The 23,924-nt window shown below is 38.5% G+C and overlaps 3 protein-coding genes across 7 annotated transcripts; 1 reads left to right on the forward strand and 2 right to left on the reverse strand.

The window, feature by feature from the left end:
• Positions 1-7,977: 7,977 nt before the first annotated feature.
• Positions 7,978-9,406, reverse strand: LOC138130467 (twist-related protein 2-like). The gene has a single exon (XM_069046964.1). It carries the CDS (start codon positions 9,327-9,329, stop codon positions 8,547-8,549), a length of 783 nt encoding a protein of 260 aa, XP_068903065.1. The 5' UTR covers positions 9,330-9,406; the 3' UTR covers positions 7,978-8,546.
• Positions 9,407-17,303: 7,897 nt separating this feature from the next.
• On the forward strand, positions 17,304-19,644 carry LOC138130465 (leucine-rich repeat-containing protein 34-like). The gene is made up of 5 exons (XM_069046961.1): positions 17,304-17,495; positions 17,542-17,818; positions 17,869-18,087; positions 18,137-18,532; positions 18,580-19,644. Exons 1-5 carry the CDS (start codon positions 17,359-17,361, stop codon positions 18,862-18,864), a joined length of 1,314 nt encoding a protein of 437 aa, XP_068903062.1. The 5' UTR covers positions 17,304-17,358; the 3' UTR covers positions 18,865-19,644.
• On the reverse strand, positions 19,094-23,841 carry app (Palmitoyltransferase app). 5 transcript variants are annotated; one of them, XM_069046950.1, is made up of 11 exons: positions 23,609-23,840; positions 23,510-23,548; positions 23,287-23,461; positions 23,078-23,238; positions 22,844-23,028; positions 22,682-22,793; positions 22,481-22,635; positions 22,294-22,415; positions 22,146-22,242; positions 21,759-21,831; positions 19,094-19,977 (listed from the first exon to the last, which is right to left on the reverse strand). In XM_069046950.1, the coding sequence occupies exons 3-11, from the start codon at positions 23,448-23,450 to the stop codon at positions 19,520-19,522; spliced, it is 1,527 nt and encodes a 508-aa protein (XP_068903051.1). In that variant the 5' UTR covers positions 23,451-23,461; positions 23,510-23,548; positions 23,609-23,840; the 3' UTR covers positions 19,094-19,519. The 5 variants fall into 5 exon arrangements, with proteins under 5 accessions (XP_068903051.1, XP_068903049.1, XP_068903052.1 ...); XM_069046948.1 differs by having other exon boundaries at positions 23,510-23,841; XM_069046951.1 differs by lacking the exon at positions 23,510-23,548.
• Positions 23,842-23,924: the final 83 nt, after the last annotated feature.

Here is a 23,924-nt window from a genome sequence, read left to right on the forward strand (position 1 = left end):
GTCGATTTCGAAAGGCGACGTCTACCGACGACTGTTAATCTGTCGCTTGGAAGACAAATCACAACGGGAGGGAAGGCAACGACGAGAGGAGAGGATGCGAAAGTGGAAACGGGACTTGTGTAAATTAAATTTAGTGGTGTGTTGTTGGAAAATTGTCGACGATCGGACAAAAGGAAGAGGACGAAGAGTAAAGAACGAGAATAAACTACGGCACTTCTGTCAGTGCTAATACGCCACGCGACCACGAACATGCATTGTGTAACGAAAGTGGAGAACAAAGCGACTTCATTTTAATTAGAAACAGTATTTCGCTAATTGTGTCTTTATTTATTTCTTTAGTTTCTCTTTTGCTATCTTTAAAGCGAGAACGAAGAGATTTTGGTCCCAAAAGTAGAGAAAGAAAATCCATTAATTAGCTAGTGCAGGAACGGATTTAATGATTACTACAAGTTGAAAGAAAAAAAAACCTTTGACGTTTTAAAAGAACATCAACTCATTTCAGAAATTGGATTTTTAGGAAAACGATGAGTGACAATCCGAAACAAAATTCTACTGTGTTGAAATTGTATGAATTGCCAAGATAGAAGTCGTAAAATTGATGGAGCGGCCACCGCAATCTCCGCACTTGTCACCCATTGAAAAACTCTGGGATTAACTGGATCGACAAAAATGAATCCTTGACAATAGGACCGACCTGCCGAACGTTTCTGAATAAATTTAGAATCAAATTCCCAAAAAAATATGAAATTATTTTAACGACTAAAAATTTGCAAATAACAAATGTGTTTGAATTTAAATTTAAATGAAATTAAAATGTTAATTTGAACTTAAATGAAAAGTTTTAAAGCAGAACAATGAAAGAAAAATTAGAACGAGGAAAAATAGATAAGAAGCTAAGAAAAAGTACAAAAAAAGAAAAATAAAGAAAAACTGAAACAAAAAATTAATCAGAATTTTTATGGGAACATGTGTTCAAGAAAATTTGTAATAAAGTGCTTGCTTTTATTCCGTTAAAGTGTGGAGGAAATTCATTAGCTGTCCAAATATACATACATGTCAAACAGTGAAGAGCCACTTGTGTGATTTTTTTTTTTTACAAAAAATATTTCCTTTTAAAACTGGCCGAGGAGAGTCCTCCACCCATTCGTAGTGTGACAATTAATATGTAATTTAATTTACATTGACACTTTCGAGGCGCCAGTGGTACATATAAAGTGTCTCAGAACGAAGTACATTAACTTTAACCAGTGACAGATCTGGTCAAGAACAACAAAATTGTTATGTACCATTTTTTCGAAATCTAATTTTCTTTTCAGTATTTTACCGCCTATAAATTAACGAGCTGTCTATTTTCTAGTTACATGACCCAAGGACAGTGACTGCGAAATGATAATAATTTTTGTAAAATCAGAGCAAAACATTGTGTTTTTAGAAGAAAGTTTTTTCGCTCTGCGGTCGAGGTAGAGAGGATTACATTTTTAGTTAGTTTTATGCGACTGCAAGAGGCAGGTGTTTGCGTGTTGATTCTCTGTGATTTAAGCTAAAATTTTGTGATGATGGCGCGTTTACTTTCGAATAGTGAATACATAGATATTGTGTAGTGTATGGTGATGCGTGCGGGAGTGCTCCTCGAGCCCAGAAAATTTCCGTGCGACTTCTTCTTGTGGGGGTACATGAAATGCTGCCGCAACAACTCGCAGTAACAGAGGTATGTTGGAAATAGTGGAAAAATAATTTCGTCGGCGCCTTCATCATTGTATTGACAATAACGGCGGTCACTTTGAACACTTCTTATAATGATTACTGTAGTGTCGTGTATGTATTGTTGTTATTAACGAGTTCTATTACCAGTTAAAATTAATGTATGTACTTATTATTGAAACACGTTGTATACAAAGTCTCTATGAAAGAACGTGTATCTCAAGAGTCCTGTGAAATTCGAGCATATTTTATTTTTGCCGCTCTGTAGCACGTTGTGGTACAAAATAGAAAAACAGAGGTTATGTAAGTCCATTAATGACAGGTTTTTAATAAATACTGTTGTAAGATAAAAAGTAATTAGAATATAGAAAAACTGAAGAAAATCACAAGCAAAACAACTAAGACGTCGAACTTACGGGAAGATTTAATAATTTGACATTTGACTGTTGACATCAGACACATCGACACAATAAAATTATAGAGCCTCACCATTCCACAGGACTCTTGATATATGTTCTTTTGTAGAACATTTTGTACTATACCTTTGCATTGATATTACATGACCGATGACGGATTGTTCAATGACAGCGTTAAAATAATAATCAAGTGAAATTATGTATGAAGGAAACAATGTCAAAAACTAAAAAAACGAAAAGACGACCTGCGTTTGTAAAAGAAAACGAAAACCACTGCTTGTCTGTCTCCAAATTCTTTGAACGCTCGTTATAACAATTAATAAAATAATACCTTCATTTCAATACATCATTGTATTTAGAAGAACGTATTTTTATCAGATTACTTATTTAGCGACGAACACATAATAAACAATTCTTTTACTACATGTTTATAAACAATGCATATTACATATATGCATGTCAATATTTATTATGAAATTGTTTGTCGGGCTATGATATGAGACTTTATCGAATTTAATACCACAGCTCGACTCAGTTAATCCTTTAATATTATTTGTTAAAAACTGATACAGAAAGAGGAACAAATGTTACAAGTCGATCTGAAAAAAAGTCCTAATTTACACCCTACCAAAAACATGTGGGATCATTTTAATAATTATTAAAGACTACAACAATTTAGATCGATTCTTCAAACGGGTGAAGAACCTTGGAAGATCTCAGTTTCGAGAACTTTGTTGAGTCTATGCATCATCATTATCCTGTCGTTCTTTTATTAAACAAAATATCAGGTGTTCATTTAAATTTACGGTCAAAGTTGGCGCTGAAGAGTCGATTGTGAACTACACGGATCACGGATCAGCTGTTTAAATCGTACCGTTGTTTGTATTTTTACATGAGTGGTGGGTTCACAATCGATTCTTCAGGGCCAACTTTCAGGATAAATTTAAATGAACACCCGATATTTTTATATTACATAATTTAAATGATACGTAATTCTGTGTTTAAATAGTATATCATTATACAACTAGTTATGAAAGTCATATTTTTTTTCATAAATCTGCAGATGAGTGAAAAAAAGAGACTTTCATAACGCGTTGTGCACGTCATTTTTTTGCGTATTGTTGTAAGTTGAGAAATTTGACCTAAAAGGATTTATGCAAAATTTAGAAAAACAGAAATACATAATAGATATTCTTTGAGAATGAATTGAATAAAATGATTTAAAAAAGCACTACTTTTATTACGATTTTTCGTTAAAAAAAGTGCTACTTTCATTACGATTTTCCGTTAAAAAAATTCAACTTTCATAATCCATATGCACAAGAAATAGATTTTTTTTAAATTTTTATACGGTCGTTGACGGTCATCACATTTGCACTGAATTTGTATCTAAGGTGTTTTGTTCGTGAAAAAAATAATTTCAAAACGTCTAATAAGTTAACGTTTTGAGCAGAATGTTGAAAGAAAAACGTGGAAAACATATTACGTCTTTTCTTAACTGCAAACCCATCATGGATGAAAGAAACGTCAAAAGGTTTTGTTTAAAATTGTCCACTAGGATGAAATGAAATTTCAAAGTGGACAAGACAGGCAGCGGAAGCTACAGGAATTGACACGAAAAGAATAAAAGTGACAAATCACTCGAACCGTGCCGCGGCAGTTACTCAGCTTGCCAATGTTGGGTTGGGGTTTGAGAAAATCAAATTACGAAGGTTCTACCGAATACTTAAATCAGGTTTCGATAAAGAGTTACTTCGAAGTAATAGTGAGAGAGAAAATTGTACAAAAAATGCGAAATGACAGTAGCGAAATGAGAATAAGAAGCAATAAGAAGCATCCAATAAAATTTTATATTCAAATTGTATTTTCCATAATAATTGTTCTTTTTCTTACAATATAAAATTAAAATCAAATGATGTTTTAATTAGGACTAGGAGAAAATTCGACACTAGTGCAAGTTATTGATAATTGCACTAGTGCAGTATTATCGCTGAAATTTGATCGTTATCAGCTAAAAAATAAAATATTACAGTTTTTTGGTTGGCTTAAATTTTTCGAAGGAAATAGTTAATTGTATTGCACTACTTTTCTTCATAAATTTTCAAAAATTAAATATTTTTGGTAATTTCTACACTTCTTAAACATTGCAACATTTGAGTCGACGTAAAAAAATAAAAATTAATGTAAACGTTCTTTGTAATTTGTAAATACATACATGCTTACATTTTCAAACAAATATGTAACGCTTGAAGAATTGGTATTAGCACTAAAATGATCTTTTTTAGAAGACGTTTCACTTTCAACGCTTCCGGTTTTAACCGGAAATGACCTTAAATTTATTATTTTAAAGGGAGCGTCCCATGTATTTTCACACTTTTTGACGAACATTGTAAATACAGGTAGGACTTATCTTGACGAGGTGTTAACAACCTAAAAAATGTTTTCGACGATAATTTAAAACATGTTTTATTATACAGGGTCATTATAAATGATTGTAGTCCAAGTTGGAGTAAAAACTGAATGTAAAATTTATGGTTGCCGCTCCATATAAAAAATGATGAATTAACTGAATTAAATTGGTTGCAAAACAACTCAATATTTTTAGATTCAATCGTTAATTTAGAAAGAAATAAATACCATTCTCATCACCGCACTTTTCACCTAAAAAATGACACAAAAATTGGCAGTTCACAGTGAGGCGGAAAAATTTCATAACATGGGCATGGCTTGCTTCGACTATAATCATTTATAATGACCTTGTATTATTAATAGTAACTATTTGAGGAAAAATCTTTGCATTCATCCATAATCAGCTTCAATGTACAAAAATTGAAAATTGCTGTTTGGTGAATTCCCATAAACTTGTTTCACTTAGCCAAAACGAAAAACAATTTTTTTGTTCAACACTGTCAGAATTTGAGAATTTTCTCCTGTGTGAACGGATTTTGATAAATGTCACAACTTGTCAAAACGAAACGTCAAGCTAATTTTAAAGATTTTAAGCGATTTGGAGCCTTTAAGGGGCTCGTCGAACAAAAAAAACCCAACTCGTTCGTGTGTAAATTGGGCTCTTTTTGGCACTCGTTTCACTCGCGTTTTAAACTGGCCCACTCATGCTAAAAAAAGCCTAACTTACACGAACTTGTTAAATAAACTACTATTACAAAAACAATTATAAAGCCCCAAAAAATTTTACACATTTTACACAAGGTAGTTGTATTATTGGCATTATTGGATTACAAGCTTACTGTTGACACAATTCCTCTTAGATTTATCTCTCTCACTAAGTTGTAGTCACAGAAGCTTTTGTATTGTGGGGATTTCCAAAACTTCCTTTACCTGCTCATAACAACCCCATTTCTTTCAATTTATAGCATAAAATTTTTATAAGGGATGATGATGAAGAAACATCAGAGAAATAATTTTTAGCCAAACCAAATTTCGATCGTCATATAAAAAACCCGACTTTGTAGCAACAGCCCCATTATACGAGTAATTGTACGAGTATATCGGATAGAAACAGTGTTCTCTTTAGGAAACCAGATCCTTCGGAGATTCTTTGCTATTTGGGTCGGCGTTATATATAAACAATCGCAATAAATAATTTCCGCCGAAAACAAAAACACGGATGACACAACCGGACAAGAAAAAATAAACAAGAAGCGAGTGTATGCGAAAAATGAAGGTTGAAAGGCGTATAAATTTAGTAGCCATGTTGGAAATTTTCCTGACAGTCAAAGAGAAGCATCGCTTTGGATCTCGTCGCACTGATAGTCGGATTCCGTTTGGGCAGTTCTAAATAAATTCGAATAAATCCTGAAATAAAACAGAAAATCATCTATCATGCGACGTTAAAAATAATGCGACGTTGTTACATGACAGCGAACATTATTTTTAATTTACAACACAATAAAACAACGTCCCTGTATCGTTTAAACAAATTCGACTGTACCAAATAATTAGATTTTTTTTTTCAAAATATGTAGTTGGCAACGCGAGAATTTATTTAATTCGACGGTCTTAAATCAATCGCTCCAGAGATTATGTGACGGCTGTGACTTTTTAAAAGCGGTCGCTCGTTGAGATTTTCACAAAATAAAAACGTTTAGTTAAATAAAAGTAAATAAAATTCTCCTGACAGTTTATATGCTTCAGTTATAAAGTAGACAGGAAGAAATAAATAAAATTAGAAACAAGAATCGATGTGGGCGTTTTAATGAAAAGTGACAAAAATATACCCACACCGTGATTTTTTTTCGACGGAAATGTGGAAAAAACTTGAGACGAGTGGACAATTTTGACCCATAAAATTCGAAGACGAATAAAACGAAACGAGAAAATTTTTGTTCTATAAATATTTGATTAGAGTCGGGCGTAACTTTTCAAATATGTTAATGTCTGTTGCAACTTGACATATAGACACGATATTAGAAAAAAGTTATTTAAGTTCCTAAATCGATAAATTCTAGAGCGTCATTTACCTTTTAGCGAACATTCATAGTTATTACGCAAAAAATAATTTTGTGTCGTACCAAAAGGGACAAGAAAACATTATTGTGAATAATTCTGCCTTTGATGGACAGGGTTTTACAGCAGAACCCCACCAGAATAATAGTTTTGTTTTGAAGGCACCCAGTTCCTAGGAAAAATTCTCCTGGGAATTCCCAGCTTAACCTACCCTTCACTACCTACGCAATTTAAAACATTGTTTTGATATCTTTGTTCCTAAAGATCTTGTGTCTTTCATTCCAAATATCAAAATATTTTCTACCATTTTTTTGGAAAGAAATTAAACAAGTCATATCGATAATTTTATCTGTAAGACAGTAGAAATGTAAAAATTATCGTTTATCTACTTTGCGTTACAAATGGGCTCATTATTATATCGAAAACAGTTTAATAATGAATCATATTGTTAAACTGTTTTTGGTAACTTTTAGCTTTTGTTATATTGGCAACATCAGCCGTTTGACGTCAGGCGTCAAGGTAACGAGTGAAGCTAATTTAATAAATATCGAGCGATCAAATTAATTTGTAATCGAGTCATCCATGGATTTGAATCCGTATGTCTTTTGCGATTGATACGTCCAGATCTAACCTCTGTTTTGAGCCGTGTTTATTGAAGCGTGAAGTTTAAGTAACGACATACGATTTCGGATTCATGGATAACTGGCTTACAAATTAATTTGATCGCTCGATGTAACCTTACATTTTTATGAAAAATGTCTGTTACCAACCCACGCGAAAGTTCCTAGTCTAATATGAAAACTTGAGCAGCTGAAATTTCAGGGATTAGTAAAATAAAGTAGATAAAATAGTATATTACATACACTCGTTTAATAAGACGTATTATCACATTCGTTCCATTAAAGCACTTCTCGCTAGACTAGGCATCTTATTAAACTCGTATAATAATATACTATTGTTAAATTATTTTAAAAAATTGAAATCAAAAAACGTTTCACTCTTTTTTGCCCCTTATCCAAATGATTATTTATTTTTAGAACAGATTTGCTTCAGATTTAAAGTGCGCTTTGATATAAGGTAATTAAGTTTGAATTTTCTTTTTTACGAATTCAAAAATCCAGACGAAAAAATAGTCTTCATTGCGTACCTTTAATTAAGAAAGAAGTTCTTGTTGGGAAATCCCAAAATCTCTTTACCTGGAACCTGTGCAATAATTTTTTTGGCCGCAGTTGCACTTGCGCCTGCAGCACAAAGACGCCTTTGATACATTTTCAATTATTTTAAACTAAATATTAACATTTCGCAATGAAAATTAACTAGTAGATCAAATTTTAAAGAGTTTTCGACATCACTGTTGAAAAAGTGAAAAAAACCTACGGTAATAATAGAAAAATTGTATAAAAAATATTTTATTTCAACAAAAATAAATACAATATTTGACAATATCGGTAAAAAAACCTACTTACAATACTTGACCGCCCTACATCTTAGGATTTCTTATAAAATTATAATACAAGTAACACTGCACTGGTAACTTTTGGAATAATAAATATTTGAAAACCTTATTCGCATAATACAAGAATTTTAGATGAAACTCAAGAAGATCCAGTTAATGGCCGTAATTTTTTTTGTTCGTGTGAAGTTGAAAAAAGCTCAACAGCTGCACCGAATCGTTCTCATCATATCATATTATCCATTTTTTCTCCCCTCCGGACTAAACCGAAGCAAAAAGTTCCACCAAAATGTTTATTATATACGTAGATCACAACTGTCGGTACGAACCCACCCCCCACTAAGCCTAAACGAACAATTCGTTAAAAACAGTCGAAATTAGTACAAAAATAAGTTCTTTGTTGAGTTATTTCAGAACTAAAAATATACGTAATTCTAAGAAAATTGCAACGGTCCAACGACGCACCTAATTACTTACATTTTTTTAAAATTCTCTCTCGCACGCACACTTCACTGAGCATTACAGTCGCTCCAATCACCCTCCATCCTCCACCTGGTGAAGGCCTTCAGCAACTTATCCCTGACCACGAACGAACACACGTTCCCTATCAAGTCCATGTCGAGGGCGTTCTCGTTGGAGAGGACGTGGTACAAGAAGTCGATATACCTCGCCGCCAACTTCAACGTTTGGATCTTGGAGAGTTTGTCCGACGGCATCGTCGGGATGCTCTTCCGCAGGCTGGCGAAGGCCTCGTTCAGACTCTGCGTCCTCTGCCGCTCCCTCACGTTCGCCATCACCCTCTGGTGCTGGATGTCCTCGAAGCTCTGCGGTGCTTTCCGTCGCGACTTGGACTTGTTTCCTCCGTGGAACGAGTTCTCCTCGTCCGACGAGATGCTCTTCCGTTTCCTCCCGAAGTTCCGAGATTTCAGCACCGGAACCTCCTCGTCCGCTTCGATCTTTATGTAGGGTGCGACGAAGTCGTACTGGCTCCTCGAGTCCGGGTACTGCGGCGAGTCCAGCTTCCGCTCGTCGTCGTACATCTTCTGGGTCTCATCGAAAAAGAGATGCATGTCGGGGTGGCGCGGCGGCATGGGCTCCTTGTGGTGATGGTAGTACCCGTACGCACCGGAAGCCATGTCCTGGTGGGGTAGCACCGTCGGCAAAAACTTGTCGTTGGAATTGGTCAGATCCATGAGCTTCGAGGGTGGGTAATGGTGGTAAGATGGATCGTGATGAGGCGACGGCAGTTGGCGGTAAACCGGCGATGAACTGTCACTGCGACTTTCGTACATTCTGGTGGACTACATCAAAGACCCGCCACTGGATGACGAGATGCGTTCGTTACTGTTAACTTCAGGTTTCTTCCAAAAACTTAAGATTACTTAAATATACTTCTGACCAATGGCAGCGGCAGGAGCATCCCTACTCTGCGATTATCTCTGCGTTGTCTCCTTCTAACCCGAGACGACTTGCCAGCTGTCTCTTGTTCATTTACATGGGGGTCTCATCCCATTTGTACTTTTTGTTGACTCTTCCCGTCTCTCTCATGTTCATTGATGTTTTGCGAACTATTTATACATCTCACTTGTTGCCAGCGAAATGTACGTTTCAAAGGCGAGTAATGAGTTTTATGAATTCTCTTGGGAAGATCATTGGAAGATGATATTCGCGTTTATGGCTTATTACGATTATGATTCAACAAGAGAATGGCAAAAAATTATGACTGTGTATGTCTAAAATTTCCTGTCGACGTTATTTATCGGTGGAATTTTATTATTCGTGACTACATAGTAGCAAATTTGCAAAATTCTTAAATATCGCTGTCAAAATCATAATTTTATGGGGTTTTTTACTACGTCGTAAAGATTAATTTTTAAACAAAATTAAAGCAAATTGGAGCAAATACATTCTTCTATCTATTGTAGAATGCCGATTTGGAATTGAATGAAATGAACCATTAGCGAGTACTTCACGAATCTTAAAAATGTAGTACTATGGCTTATCTCTGGGTCGTATTTATTTTATCGATCAATTATAAAATGATAAACATCAAACCGTAAAAGGAAATATTTCGCATAAAATACTATAGAAGGATGTGCATTTTTTATGGTAAAACATTACTGGATGAACTGCAACACAAAACAAAACAAGTTCAACAAAACTGTTACTAAGAATTCGATTTTAATTTATTTACAAATAAAATAGGATTTCTAGATCTCCCAAAAAATTACTGTAAGGTAGATATTGGATAATACTGTGGGTATGTAATTATTATTAAAGTGTTTTTCATTGGATAACAGGATTCATTATCCACGGCCCCTTGAATAATAGGAGTAATTTCATAACTCACTGCAAATATCATAGCAACGAGTTTATGAAGTCGTCACATATTTTAATGCAATGGTATCAAGTATACAAAGTGATAATTTTAAAACCAGTTTCAAACGTCAGTTTCAGTTTATCTAACAATGAAACTTATTTATCAATTTCTTTTCATAGTCGTAGAAAAAGTATTCTATTCGCAGATAATGACTATTACTCGCTCGGATGAATTACGCCACTCGCCTGCGACTCGTGACACAAAATCATCCTCACGAGTAATAGCCATCATCATCCGCTCATTGAATAATATTCTATTTTAGAATTCTTTATCTTTTGTGTTTCAGTTTATTCGATATAATTTAACTTAATCAAAACTACAAATAGTACATGCTCCATTCAGCAATGATTTTGATTTTAATTATGAGCGAAAAATATTAATATTTTGGTGAAATTTTTTTTAAATGTTCTAGTTATTATCCCATCGTTACACGTTTTTTTTTTAATCTATCTGCCTAACAAAAACAATAAATGAGCTTGAAGCATAGTGAGAATCTAGATTTTTCAATTTTGTCTAATACGATTCGAATGAATTTATTACTTAAATTACTATATTAGACAACATGAAGATCAAGCTTGCTTTAGTTGTTTTGATTTGTAATTTTCTGGTTTTCCATTCACCTCTTTATTTTTATATCAATGGAATTTCTACGAATTTGATTGTTTGTAACAAAAATTAATTGGTACTTTGCATTAGCCGAACGTTTTTTCTAAATAGCATAATTAAATTCTGTTTTACAAAACAATATTTTTCGTCATTCATCGACTAAAATAAATATCTTATTCAAATAATTTTATCGTGTTTTCTTCATTTTTCACAACTTTTTGAAGCTGCTTTGATTTGTAAGTTAGAGCTTTCCTCAGGAATGTTAGTGATATTTTTTTAACAATAATATTCTTAAGGCAGTTGCCAGAAACACCACATTTTGTACATAACTCTTTTTACCACTTTATTTGGCATTTGAATGAAGCGGATGTTTTGTGTGTTTTTGGAAGTTTCTCAACAAGTAAATCAGGCTTTTCTTCTTTGACTACTCAATATATTTTCCACATAATGTCCACGCATTTTTCAGATTGATATTACAGTATCAGTGAGAACTAGTCCAGATACACCCAACTAATTGTAAAAAAACATATATTTTTTTATTCTTTGAATCCTGTAACAATTTAAAAAATCCAATACAAAAAGTCTATTAAAATGATTATTAAAATGTTAAAGATCTTTAGAAGGTCAACAATGCAATTAATATGACTACATATTTTCATAATGAAAAATTGCAGCAAAAATAGTTTATGGATCTCAGATTGACAACATCTAAATTTAGTTTTCACTAAATTATGCTTAAAATTATATCCGTCATATTTAAATTTCAAACGCGATGGAAAACATAGAAGCTTGTAAAATATCAATAAGTTATTTGATCCTTAAAGTTTATATTTTAAGTAAAACAGGTACCAAGTACCAAGTTAATGATTTAGGTGCAAAACATTGCCAATTGCCAAGCTTCATTAAAAATATAAAAATAACTAGTGTGTTTGATTAATTGTAAAAATCCGACTCAAAAAATTCTTGCTTTTATTTTTATTACTTGCATTTTTTTACTTCTTACCCAATTATTTAAATTTTTAAATGTTTCTAGATGTTTAATCCTGTTCACAAAAACAGTATTTTTTTTTACAACTAGGTTTATTGATCAATATTGATTGGAGTTGGTTGCACGAATTAAATATTTTAGCTGTTAAAAATTTTCACTTAGAATCCAGTCCATTACTGAAGGGACATTAGGTGGGGATGCGCAGCAACGCTATTTCGTTCGATCGTTCTGTGGTTCGACCAGATCCATTTATTAGTAAATAAGAGTGGTTGCTATTGGTTGGATATTTGGACCGCGCAAGTTTCCCCCACCAAATGTCCCTTCACTAATCGACTGGATTCTAAGTACCTAATTCATGAGAAATAACTAAGAAATGCACCATTCTGTTATTATTTTATTGGCACAAACTGATCATTCTCATTAACACAAAGTTTTGGAAAGTAATTCTTTCTTACACTTGACACCACCGCCATAAAAAAAATAAAAAAAAATCTCCGAAAAAGATGCCGAATTCAAGCCGCTCTTGCACTTTACTTCACCACAAATTTTTGTGTGAATTTTCAAGAAACAAAACTTTTTGTTCCTATATCTGGCGTATACCACGATTCTGAAGTTTTTCGAATGTCCGTGGTCAACGTAGGTACACGATAATTCAGAGTTTTTTACGACCCCGAATTGTTTTCAGATTATTTAATTCTTGCGTCATAAATTTCGATCGAGTCGGTCGGATTAAAAATTCGTGGGCCGAGGTACTCTCCATCGAGTTGAAATCGAATTGAAGTCTCATTGTTTGTATTGGCAAGAAAACCGTGGACATTATCTAATTTTAAAATTAATCTATGTAATTTGTCTACAGTCAATTAGAGCCGGCTTGCGTTGGGATTTTAGCAAAGTAATTTATTTGATGTGCCCAATATAACTCGAATTAGTTCCGTAATTCATTTACGTTACTATCAAAGAAAATTTTCTCCTTTGATTCGGCTCTCCTCTAGAAACGATTACGTAAAACGGATTTACGACTCGGTTATAGAAAAAAAAGACCGACCTAAAAATCGGTAGAGTACCCTCTCTAAGATTTTATTTTTTCAGCGAGTGTAACACAAGATAAGATAGATTAGTCTTCGAGGGGACCGCGACACGGAGAATGTGTCAAGCCGGGGTGGCTGACTATGAGTTATGTCGCTTTTACTCGTTCCCGAAGAGGTATCAACACTTACGCGGGGCCCCGAACTATCATTAAAACAATTCGGCTCCAGATTACTCATTAATTAAATTTAACTCGCGATATGGAGAATGGTGTGATCCACGGCGTGGGTATTTTACGGCGGCGACATTTTTCAGGATGCCACTGACGTCAGCGAGCATCCGGAAACGCTGATCTCCCGCGGGATCTTGCCTATCGCCCTTCATCTGGCGCCATTGTGGTGATATTAGTCAGGTATTTTTAAACTTTTGTCGCGAGATTCGGAAGTTCAAAGCTCGATGGCAGAACGACACGGACCCTCGAATTTCTGCAAATTTAATGGACACGGAGCAGCTGACTTGTCTCAATAGGAGGCGCACATCCTGTCGTTAGTGCCGGTGTGGCCCCCTGGTCTAGCACGGCCGGCCCCCAACACTTGTTGCCCATATATCTCGCAGGGGAGGCACTCTTGTTTCATCGAGACGATAAAAAATGACAATTCTGCTTACCTGGAGCGGTCCTACATCAAGCCCTAGGCTCTCTCTTTCAGCTACAACCACTACCGTCCAGCTTATCTCTACAAACAAATTCTTGACGTGAATCTCCAAATTACGACTAGCAATTTCCAAAACTTACATGAACGCTACCTACGTTTACAGCAAAAATAAAAACACTCACTTTTTGACGTCATTTCAACTTTTCTTTTGACATTGATCACACGTCACACTCGAAAGTTGGCAACATGACGTACCTACTTGATTTAATAAACACATTTCGAACATTCCAGAATTTCAAAAATACAATCATCACAAACTGAGACCCACACTTTGACAAGACCTGATTGATTGAACAAATTAACAACGAGGAACAGACGTACCGAACTGTAATAAGTGAGAAATAATTTTGTGTGGGTCGCCAAAATTAATCAACCGTACTTCCAGTGGACCGCATAGGTCTACCTGTCATTTTGACAGGTGACAGATTTAAATAAATATTAAATTCGATTTTTAAGTGTTATTTGAATCGTTCTGGGTGTCTGCGGATGTTAGATGGATGCATCCCCTGCCCTCGGTTGAGATTTTTTCAATTATCCCATCCGAGATGCCGTTAATGGCGAACCGTCCCTAATAAGGGATACGCTCTACCCGTGCATCCCGGCATTAATTAACTCGTACAGGAAGTCGATGTTCTCTTTAATTAGGCCCCGAATCCGCTTCGGGGGACCTCGAGCCGCGACATTTTGGCATACCTTGAAAAATCACTTTTAAATTTAGACCATGAAGATGAGTACCACTCGGCACGATTTCTCGGGCCGAGACAAAAACACCAGACCTGAAATGGGTTTAACGAGTGTCCATTAAAAAAACAGTGTTCATTCAGTACCAGAGCCGGGGGTGGGCACCCCGGAGTGGCTTTCAACTTAAAACGCCATTCAGAGGGCCTGTGCATGTCATTATTCTCTTCTCTAAACAAGGAGCTAGCCGTCCGGCGACAATAAAATCGACATTTCTGAGTACCGGCCGAAGAATGACTGTCACCAGTGAAATATGTGAGGGGCGCAACGCCATTTTGAGAGCACTTTCGTGTGTCGATTGGGACAGGTGCGCCCAGGTAAAATCAGACTTTATTGGTCAGGTGTGTGTGAAGAGTATATTGGGCGGGGCCCCACTCGTGCATGATTTTCCAAAAATGGAGGTTTTGCGGCGCCAAAGGATCGAGTTTCAAAAACGATGATCAGCGGAGCGGCGAGTCGAATGGGCCGACCGGTACGAATCGACCCCTGCGGTCGCATTTCACAAGAGGACCATCCAAAAGCTACTAATTACGGTCGAAGGAAGAAAAAAATGAACGAGCTTCCATTCATCGGAGCGGCGATGAATGAAGACGATTTATTCAATAATTATTTTCCAGTTAATTGATCGGGATAAACCGTGAGTTTCATACGAAATTGTTCGAGAATGGGTGGAAGTACGACAACAAAGGCCCCATTGAGGGAGCCGTGGCCCGCGTGAAACCGTCCCCACATCACGCACAATCGCTGACGTTATTTACGTCACTTGCGAGAGAGACGGACGATTCATAACGTAAATTTCTACTAATTACATTATGCTTTATACTTCATTATGGCTTGTATACAAGAAGAGCAAATATTTATAAATCGAGGCGTAAAAATGCTGTCTTCGAATGTAAACAAGGCGAAATGTTAACATCCAGCCTGAGAAGCTCGCCGAATCCGTTTTTTCCTCGATTTGTGCGATACATCCTCGGCTAACGACCGAACAAAACTGCCCAATCAAATGAAGCACGCGAAAAATGCGGGCGATAAAAACAATCATAAAGATGATCACAAACAAACAACAACTAAACACCGAATTTCCCCGATCCGGTCCTCGACACCATAAAACTCTTTGTTTCCACCAGGTGCCGCTTTTTTATTGCGACTAATTTCGCACGTTTACCGCCCCCGACTTGCATTTCGAAACGTTTTCACCACTACCTGGTGCAAGTGTGTACCAAATGTTCGATTGCCGGCCGTGTAATAAAACCATGAATGAATTGCAGGACAGGACTCGCCGGCCATCTGGTACCGACTATGCTAATTGCATTATTTTTACCTGTACGTGCTTAAGCAAAAATTTCGGATTTAGGTAAAGGTGTTGAGCATGTGGCGTTTTTCCAACACCTGGCCGAAGCTCTCCCATAGATTCGATCCTCAATAAAACGACGGTCATTGCGGGGAAGTCCCAACCATCGCTTCGGGGGAGTCGTAAGTCAAGTTGTGCGAATTCTCGAATCTGTGTCGCGATTGCGGCGTCCCATGACCGACCGGGTGCACGTCTGTGATGAGTCCGGCGTTCCCATGATCGAAAGTGTCAAAAGTGACATTTGTCAAGCCCGGCTCACTTTGATGCCGGGCCATTTCGATTATTTAGGACGTGGAGTTGTGGGGATTAATGGGGAAAAGGAAAATCGGGTGGATGTGGACGACTTGAAGAGGTTCTAGCATAATCTAGACGCCCTTGGGAAAATAAATGAATATTTTTTCTAGCAACTCGAGAACATCTGTCTTCGGTGACAGTTGCCGCTGAAAAATTTAGGGACCGACAGGAATATATTTCTAAATTGTAAAATCATTTCAGCTTTTCAATCATTCGACAGAATGAGTCCTGTGTCCTACGATTTATTTAAATTTATTTTTCTCCGTCGCTGGCGTATATTAAGGAATGCGGTGTCAGTATCGGTTGTCTGCAATCAACAACAGAAGCGTTCTGAAAGAAAAATAAGTAGTTACAGTAAATTTAAACACATTTAAGTCGGTAAAACAAATCAACTTGTCGAACCTGTAATCAATTAAAGAGTTACATTAATTAAGAATTAAAAAATAATTGTACTTACTTGAAAGTCCTTAGGCCATTACGTAATTGAAGTAAAAGATACATTCTTCTCTCGTTTAACAGAGCAACGTGAAAAAACATGACGTACGAGCGCACACCGTTTAAAGTTGAGAATGCAGTAATAAGTTCGAAAATTCGTTTAAATATCGAAATAACAGACAGACACTCCAATTTTATTTATATGTCTAGATCACCGGAAGCAGTGTTGGTATATCTTTCTGAAATGTATTTTGAAACTAAAAGAACTTTAAGGATTAATAAATAATTAAAACAGTTTCAAAATTAGAAAACAGTCCTATAAACTTATAAAGTGTATCAATAAACACATAAATACATGCATTCTTTATGAAAATAATCACTAATCAGTCTTGGCTATTTAACGGCCCACATTGTTAGCATAAGACTTATGCAAGTGTCTTTGTTTGCAATTAAATGAAATGCAAATACATAAATTACATCATAAGACAAAACTTGTAGCAAGTAAATTTATGTGGTTTCGAAGTTTTTAAATCTACTAAAAATTATTTTAAATCTCATTTTCCGAGTAGCACTTTCGGCTACCAATAAATAAAAGCCTATTTCTGTTTTATTGGCGCATTAGAAACGAATTACTTCATAAAAAAATCCACACCTCCATTTTCAAAAAAATTAGAAAAACAGTATCATACACTCCTGTATTGCGGGTTGCCTACTTAGATTAAAATCGTTTGCCGGATTAATAAAAAACAAAGTTGTGACAATCGACTGACGTCATTTACCTTTTCCCAAAATGTCGCGAATGTGGGAATACCAAAAATTCTGGGGACTGCGATTCACCGACACATTCCTGCAACTCTTTTGCGAAAAAAATTCAGACGGCACAAAAAAGCTGCGTCTGAAAGGCAACGAGCTGGAGCAGAGATTCACGTAACAGCTCTGTCGACTCGTTTTTGCAACACTAACAAATTTTCAGGGATCACTTGCTTCCAGCCGACATGGTTTACATCTGCACGTTTTTGAAAAACCACCCCGAGGTGAACGCAGTCGACTTGAGCTACAACGAAATAGAGGACGAGGGTTTGGAAATTTTGTGCCACATGACGTTCACCCACACCAACAGTCTGGAGCACCTGAATCTGACCCACTGCGACATCACCAGCATCGGGATGAGGACGTTCTTCTTCGCGAGCGAGGGTCATTACATAAAGCTGAAGACGTTGAGACTGGGCAGCAACAAGCTGGGACCCAAGGTTGGATTGAATCGTTCGAATTCGTAAAACTGACAGTTTTGGAGTGTTAGGGCGGCCACTTGGCGGCTCTGGCGTTGCCGCATTGTCCCACTCTGGAGTATCTGGACTTGGGGGACACTGACCAAACCGCCGACAGCATCGACTGCATCTTCCTCCAAGCCTACCCGAGCAATCTCAAAGTTTTGAACGTGTCGAGGGCCCTCCCCTGGTCACAGCTGACCCACGTCAACGACACCTTCTTGGCGGAGAGCATCAGCGAGCTTTTCCGCGTTAGTTCCCACCGGAAAAAAATTCAAAAGTTTGAGTTTTAAACTCCAGGTGAACCGGACTCTGGTGGAAATGCACGCGCAAAAGTGCGAATTCGACGCCCACGACGTCGCAAACCTAATCCTAGGTTTGAAACAGAACACGTCGCTGAGGTTCCTCGATCTCGGCTACAACAACATCTGCTGCGTGGGGGTGGAGTTCCTCGCCGACTGGCTCAAGCTCAGGCCCGATCTCCTGGGATTGAACATCGCCGGCAACAACGTGAAGGACCACGGAGCTGTGGCCTTGAGCTTCGGCATGCCGTTCAGCAAGCTGCGATACCTGGACATCAGCTACAACCACATCGGGAACGAGGGAATCATCGCCATGTTGAACAGCATCAAAAAGCCCTACATGTTGAGATACTTCCTCTTGTGGGGCAACCATTTTACCCACCCGGCCAACAAGGCACGTCGAATCTTTGTTCGTGGGGATTTTAACGCGTGACGTTTCAGATATTGGCGAGGATGATGCTGTCAAAGGTGTTTATTCAGGAGTACATCGACGTCAAGGTTTATTGCGTTGATGGGGTGTTGTACGCGGCTCGTTATCCGGTGGACAAGTACAAGCACAGGTACTACGGGGTCACGGATTATGGGTGTGCCGTCGAGCTGAAGATTAAGAAGAATAAACTCGAAACGGAGGACGACAAGCCCAGGGCTCTGGTCAAGTTTGAGCATATCGACAGGTATCCTCCGATCGAGAGGCCCCCCAAGGGGGCGCAGATTAAATTTGAATAAATCTGTTGCCACGCATTTCCCTCGCATCGTCTCTCACCTGGAAGCAACGAAAAATTTTCAATTTGATGTTTTTACCGTCGCAAAAGAACCAACCAGAGTTTATAGTTTTTGACGTGAGGTGTCGCCATGTCCACCACCATCTTGAATGGTGATTTGAAAAAGCAAACGGTGCGCGCTCTATCTGCAAGGTGAGGTACTACAGTGTGGTGCAATCAGTAAAAAGAAATAGTCAACGATATTAATGATTTACTTATACTCCATAATATTGCTTAATCACATTTTAATACAAAATTGCTAAAGACACTAAATAAAAATTACGGATTAGAATTTGTACCTATAGACACGAAGAGCCGGAATTTTAATACTTTTTGACTTCCGTTAAAGAAAATAAAGACTGTCTGTCTCTCTAAATATCGACGTATAGCAAAAATATGAATTTTTAAACTTACAATTACAAAATTTGCACCATTTTAAGCATTTACACAACAGCAATAACAAAAGACTGCAGTGTTCGAGCCAGATCGCGTTGGACCGTCCTCGCCGCAACATACAACATGAAAACGTCCGTCACGTTGTATATTTTATCAGATATATCACTTTACAAAAATAAATATATTTCACCTAAATCAACAAAAATACGAACTAAATAATCCGATTACACGACGACTTTCATAAGTCCCGCTTGACTGTTAGTCCCTAAACTGGAGTCGTCCAGAGAGTCCAAGTCTAGAGCACTCTCGATCATCGTCGTGTCCTGCAGGAGCCTCAACCGACTCGCACTCAACAGACTGTTCTCCTTCTCCTGCAGCGTCATGTCGTTGTCTAGCTTGTCGTCCTTGCGCTTGTCCACGATGTGCGCCTCCCGCAGGACGACCGGGTCCAGGTGGAGGTCCTCGACCTCGCTCTTGGCCTCGGTGGCGTTCAAGTTGTTCGCGTAACTCTGCGACTTGGTGAGCGCCACCTGGCCGTGGGTGAGGATGTTGCTGTAGACCGGCGCTTGGTTCAGGCTTGTCTGCGAGGTGTACTGGCTCTCGGGCGAGTTCTGCAAAGCCGGGGCTATGGCCAGCGGCTGCTCGTTGCTCACCAAGTGAGTCACGCTGCCGGCGTTGCTGTCTGAAAGAACATACCGAATGGTGGGATCATTTCGTGGTGCGGGCGCTACATTGCGACTAAGGAACGAACTGAACTAAAGACGAAAGCTCTAAAAAGCAAAACAACTGATAACTGAGTGAAGCTGGAAGATGTGCAGCCGCATCACACTTTCAACCATGCACAAACCAAAACTTACCGAATTTTAATCAGAAAACCTCCACCAACGCGTCTCGCATCGCAAGAACAAATCAATGCAACAATAAATAACATAACTTACAAACTAAATAACGGACACGAAATAAAACTCGAATCAAAAGCAACAATTATATAAAAGTTGTAAAAGATAAAAAAGCGGAAAACACATCACTTTCGTGTAGAAAATGTGAGCTCGTTCGAGTTTTGATTACACTTATTACCATTGTTATGATACAAGGATTAAGTTACACCATTTTGTAAATACAAATTCAACGATTAATATAGCACTCTAATACAAAATATCTCTAAGATCTTAAGACCTACTTGTAAAATCGCACTGAGGTTAATCACAAATGTCGTGGTTATAAAGATTATGATGTTAGATCTATCAATATTGGTATTAGTGGTGAGTGATGTTTCAAAATCACAACGGTTGTCGCAAATCTCGTTTGTCGCTCGAGGGAGCGGTCTCGAGGGTTGAAACGCTTCTAAGACACTCGTTGGTGTCTTTTTCTTCTTCATCTTTACAATTGTTTTGTCATTTGGACTTGTCAAGGTACTCCTCGTCTCGAAACGAGTGAAGAATCGGAACAACGGAAATTGAATTGAGCTTTCTTCAACTCTTCTACCCGTTCGGATTTTTAAAACGTTAAAATTTAACAAGCAAATGTAATTAAGAAGAAAACAAAATTCGAATATGTAATTTGCGCTGTTCGGTGATCGATAGAACGGGTGAGTGGCTAAAAAAGATTTAAAACTGTTTTTTGGCGGAACCATTGCGTGAAGTGTCAATTTTTGACAGATTTATTTACGTCACAATACGATTGCCAATGTCACCGTGAAAAAATTCCCGGTAGAAAAAACAATTGATTTTTAAAACGACCGACTCTGATTAGATACGAGCTGTCAAAATTGACATTTCCAAGTCATCAATCTTAATGGCACCATCACCGACGGAATCAAATCGGGACCGCTCATGCGAATCCTGAACCCCGCAATAAAACTTTTTCCCATTTCCCGTTTTTACCGTCGACTGGGCAATTTTTCCGACCGAATTTCCATACCGTGCATCACCCTCGCCGACCCTCGAGCCCCCGCCACCCTCTCCTAAATGCACTTAGTAAACACCGGACCCGCCGGCTACTCGAAACTCTCCTGGATGTACATCTGACTGAACTCGGGCGTCGGAAAGTTCTTAACTTTGGGCGTGAAATTGATAACCTTGTCGCTCTTGACCCTGTTCATGCAGAACTCTTGGTCTTGGACGTGGACGTTCTCGTAGACGCAACTCCGCGGTCGCGGTTTCGGCGGCCGCGAGCCGAAGTTCGCGCCGTAGCGCTTCTCCGGAGGCGTGTACGGCCTCAGGGTCGGATAGTTGGCCCCTTCGGGGGAGGTCGGACGACCGGTCAGCGTCTTCAGCTGGGGGAGGGAGCGGCTGTTTTTGAACACCTCCAACGGGGGGTTGACGACCGGCTTGCGCGGCGGCGCGTAATCGTACGGGGGCAAGAGGGGAGCGTGGGAAGGTATGATTTTCTGGCTGGCACAGTTCTTGGACGGTATCATGTGTTGCGCGCGGTACAAATGCTTCTTTAATGGACTGTACATACCGGTTGTTTCGGTCGTTTGACGGTAGATGCCGGGCAGGTCGGTCGAGTTCATGGTCACCTGAGCGGGGCCGTTCTGAAACAAAACAAGAACGGAACGAATTGTCAATGTTCAGTCTGCCGTCCGCATCAAAAGGCTCTACCACCAACAATGCGGATTAACGAAATTGTTAACCGTGATTCTGAACCAAATGCGAATGTTTAATCTGCGGTCCGCATCAACAACTTTTATTACCCGTCACATGGATTAACAAAATTATTGCAAATCACACATTTTGACCATATGGTTACGTCCCCTAATCCCTCGAAAACAATTCCGAGAATCTGCACGATATGGCGGATAACGACAGTTAAAAATAGTCACAATCATATTTCTACTGATCAAGATACCTGCACGGGGATTCCGTAATTCTTTAAGGGTTGATTTATTTCCGCGGGGGCGCACCTCGATATCTCAGCCCTGTAGTCGTCGGTGACGATTCCGCGTCTAAAAATTCGTACATTGATTAAAACGCCACTCTAGATTCACCCAGATAACCTGTCCAACAGAGATGGCGTTACTGGTCCGCACAGTATGTAGAAACAATTCAGACACACATTCCCTTGTGAATAGGGGTTCATGTTTTCTTGGCCGCGCTTACTCGCGAACGATCCCTTAATCTACAAAGAAAAACAAAAAAAACAGACAGGTGATTAGGAAACATTTGAGGATAGTTTTTGCTCACATCTTCGTTTGTTGTTTGATTACTGGTGGTAAGATACGTATGGAAGCCTGCTAGACCTAGGATGCTCCAGACGCTGAAAAAACAAATCGTCGCGACTATGACACTAGGGGGTGACTGTTTTACGGCGTCTAGAAAATGTCCGTCGGTCTTTGTTACTGTAAAAAATTGATTAGGTGTGGTAGCGGGAGTTAGAGGACTTACATAATATAAGATGAGCTATGGCACAAGCAAATATAAATACCGCCAAAAAAGCTAAAGAGACTATAAACATGTAGAAAAACCTATAATTTCGTCTACCGACGCAATTTCCGACCTGTAACCAGACTGATTAAAATCGTTGGGTTGGTGTGTGTCGGTACAGACCCAAGGGCAGTGGTGGTCAAACCTGTCCACGCAATTGTCGCAAAGGCTGCAATGCGAAGCTCTAGGCGGCCTGAATATTTTACAAGTAAAACAGTACTTCAGTTTGATGGTCTGACCCTTGACCAGGACCTCTTTCGTGCGCGGAGGCGGCCGGTAAGTGGGGCTGTTGGCGGAGTTGGTCACTTCTGCAAAAACAAATTGTAATTTTTTTCGAACGCGGAGGATCGGCGCTACCGATTTGCTTCTCGACGTAGGCAGCTTCTTCTGGTGTTGCTCTTGGAATGATACCCGGATCGGAAAGGCTGGTGCGCAGCAAGGAAGACATGGTAAATATAAACAACAAGCCACCGATGATAGGAATCGCTATCGTTACGTTCGTCGCCAGGTAACTGCAGCTGAAAAAATGCGGTTAGACAGGGGCTTGGCTGAGGGTGGGTATTTACTCAAAGATAAAAAACAGCGCGCACGTTCCAGTGATTAAAAACACAGTCAGGAGAAACACGCCCCCGTTTGGGGCCGTCATCAGTCGACCATCACAGTAGAAGCGGTTGCGTCCGGCGAAGACTTCCCACTTTTTCGTGATCCTGTCCCTGGCCATTTCTGACATCGAATCTGTTCCTGGAACAGGGAGCTGTGTAAAGTCGCGGGCCCGTTGCCTGGACGTACCTTCCGAATGAATCGCGTTCAAATCCACCAACTGATACTCTAAATTCAATGTCATAAATTCAAGAATTAACCGAACGAGACAGAATAAAATAAACCTACAAACTAAGCGGAGTCTTCTGACGGCTTTAACTCATTATTTTACGTGTAGTCCCTGTCATATTTACTACACAACACTAGGAAAAATGTCGAGTCGGGTTCACGAAACATTTTAGAACATTATTCGGTTTTATCTCACGGTTTACTTCAGAACAATCGGCGGAAAATGTAAAAAATTCACTCTAATCTAATCAAAATAGTTAGACATCTTCTGACAGCTGAGAAAACATCAAGGCCGACAGCGCAATCCCTACCAACCACAAAACATACTCGGATGATTTATTTCGCACATTCATAAATAATAGAATCAATTGTGATT

The sequence above is a fragment of the Tenebrio molitor genome, chromosome 5, assembly GCF_963966145.1.
Source record: "Tenebrio molitor chromosome 5, icTenMoli1.1, whole genome shotgun sequence".
Taxonomy (NCBI): Eukaryota; Metazoa; Arthropoda; class Insecta; order Coleoptera; family Tenebrionidae; genus Tenebrio; species Tenebrio molitor.

Excerpts from the sequence above, each read along its gene's own strand:
- app (XM_069046947.1), bottom strand. The coding sequence starts at position 23,564 with ATGACATTGAATTTAGAGTATCAGTTGGTGGATTTGAACGCGATTCAT. Across the intron at positions 22,416-22,480 it reads ATCAAACAACAAACGAAGAT|ATTAAGGGATCGTTCGCGAG; the intron begins GTGAGCAAAAAC and ends TTTTCTTTGTAG. Across the intron at positions 21,832-22,145 it reads ATTACGGAATCCCCGTGCAG|AACGGCCCCGCTCAGGTGAC; the intron begins GTATCTTGATCA and ends GTTTTGTTTCAG.
- LOC138130467 (XM_069046964.1), bottom strand. The coding sequence starts at position 9,329 with ATGTACGAAAGTCGCAGTGACAGTTCATCGCCGGTTTACCGCCAACTG.
- LOC138130465 (XM_069046961.1), top strand. The coding sequence starts at position 17,359 with ATGTCGCGAATGTGGGAATACCAAAAATTCTGGGGACTGCGATTCACC. Across the intron at positions 17,819-17,868 it reads GCAACAAGCTGGGACCCAAG|GGCGGCCACTTGGCGGCTCT; the intron begins GTTGGATTGAAT and ends TTGGAGTGTTAG. Across the intron at positions 18,533-18,579 it reads TTACCCACCCGGCCAACAAG|ATATTGGCGAGGATGATGCT; the intron begins GCACGTCGAATC and ends GTGACGTTTCAG.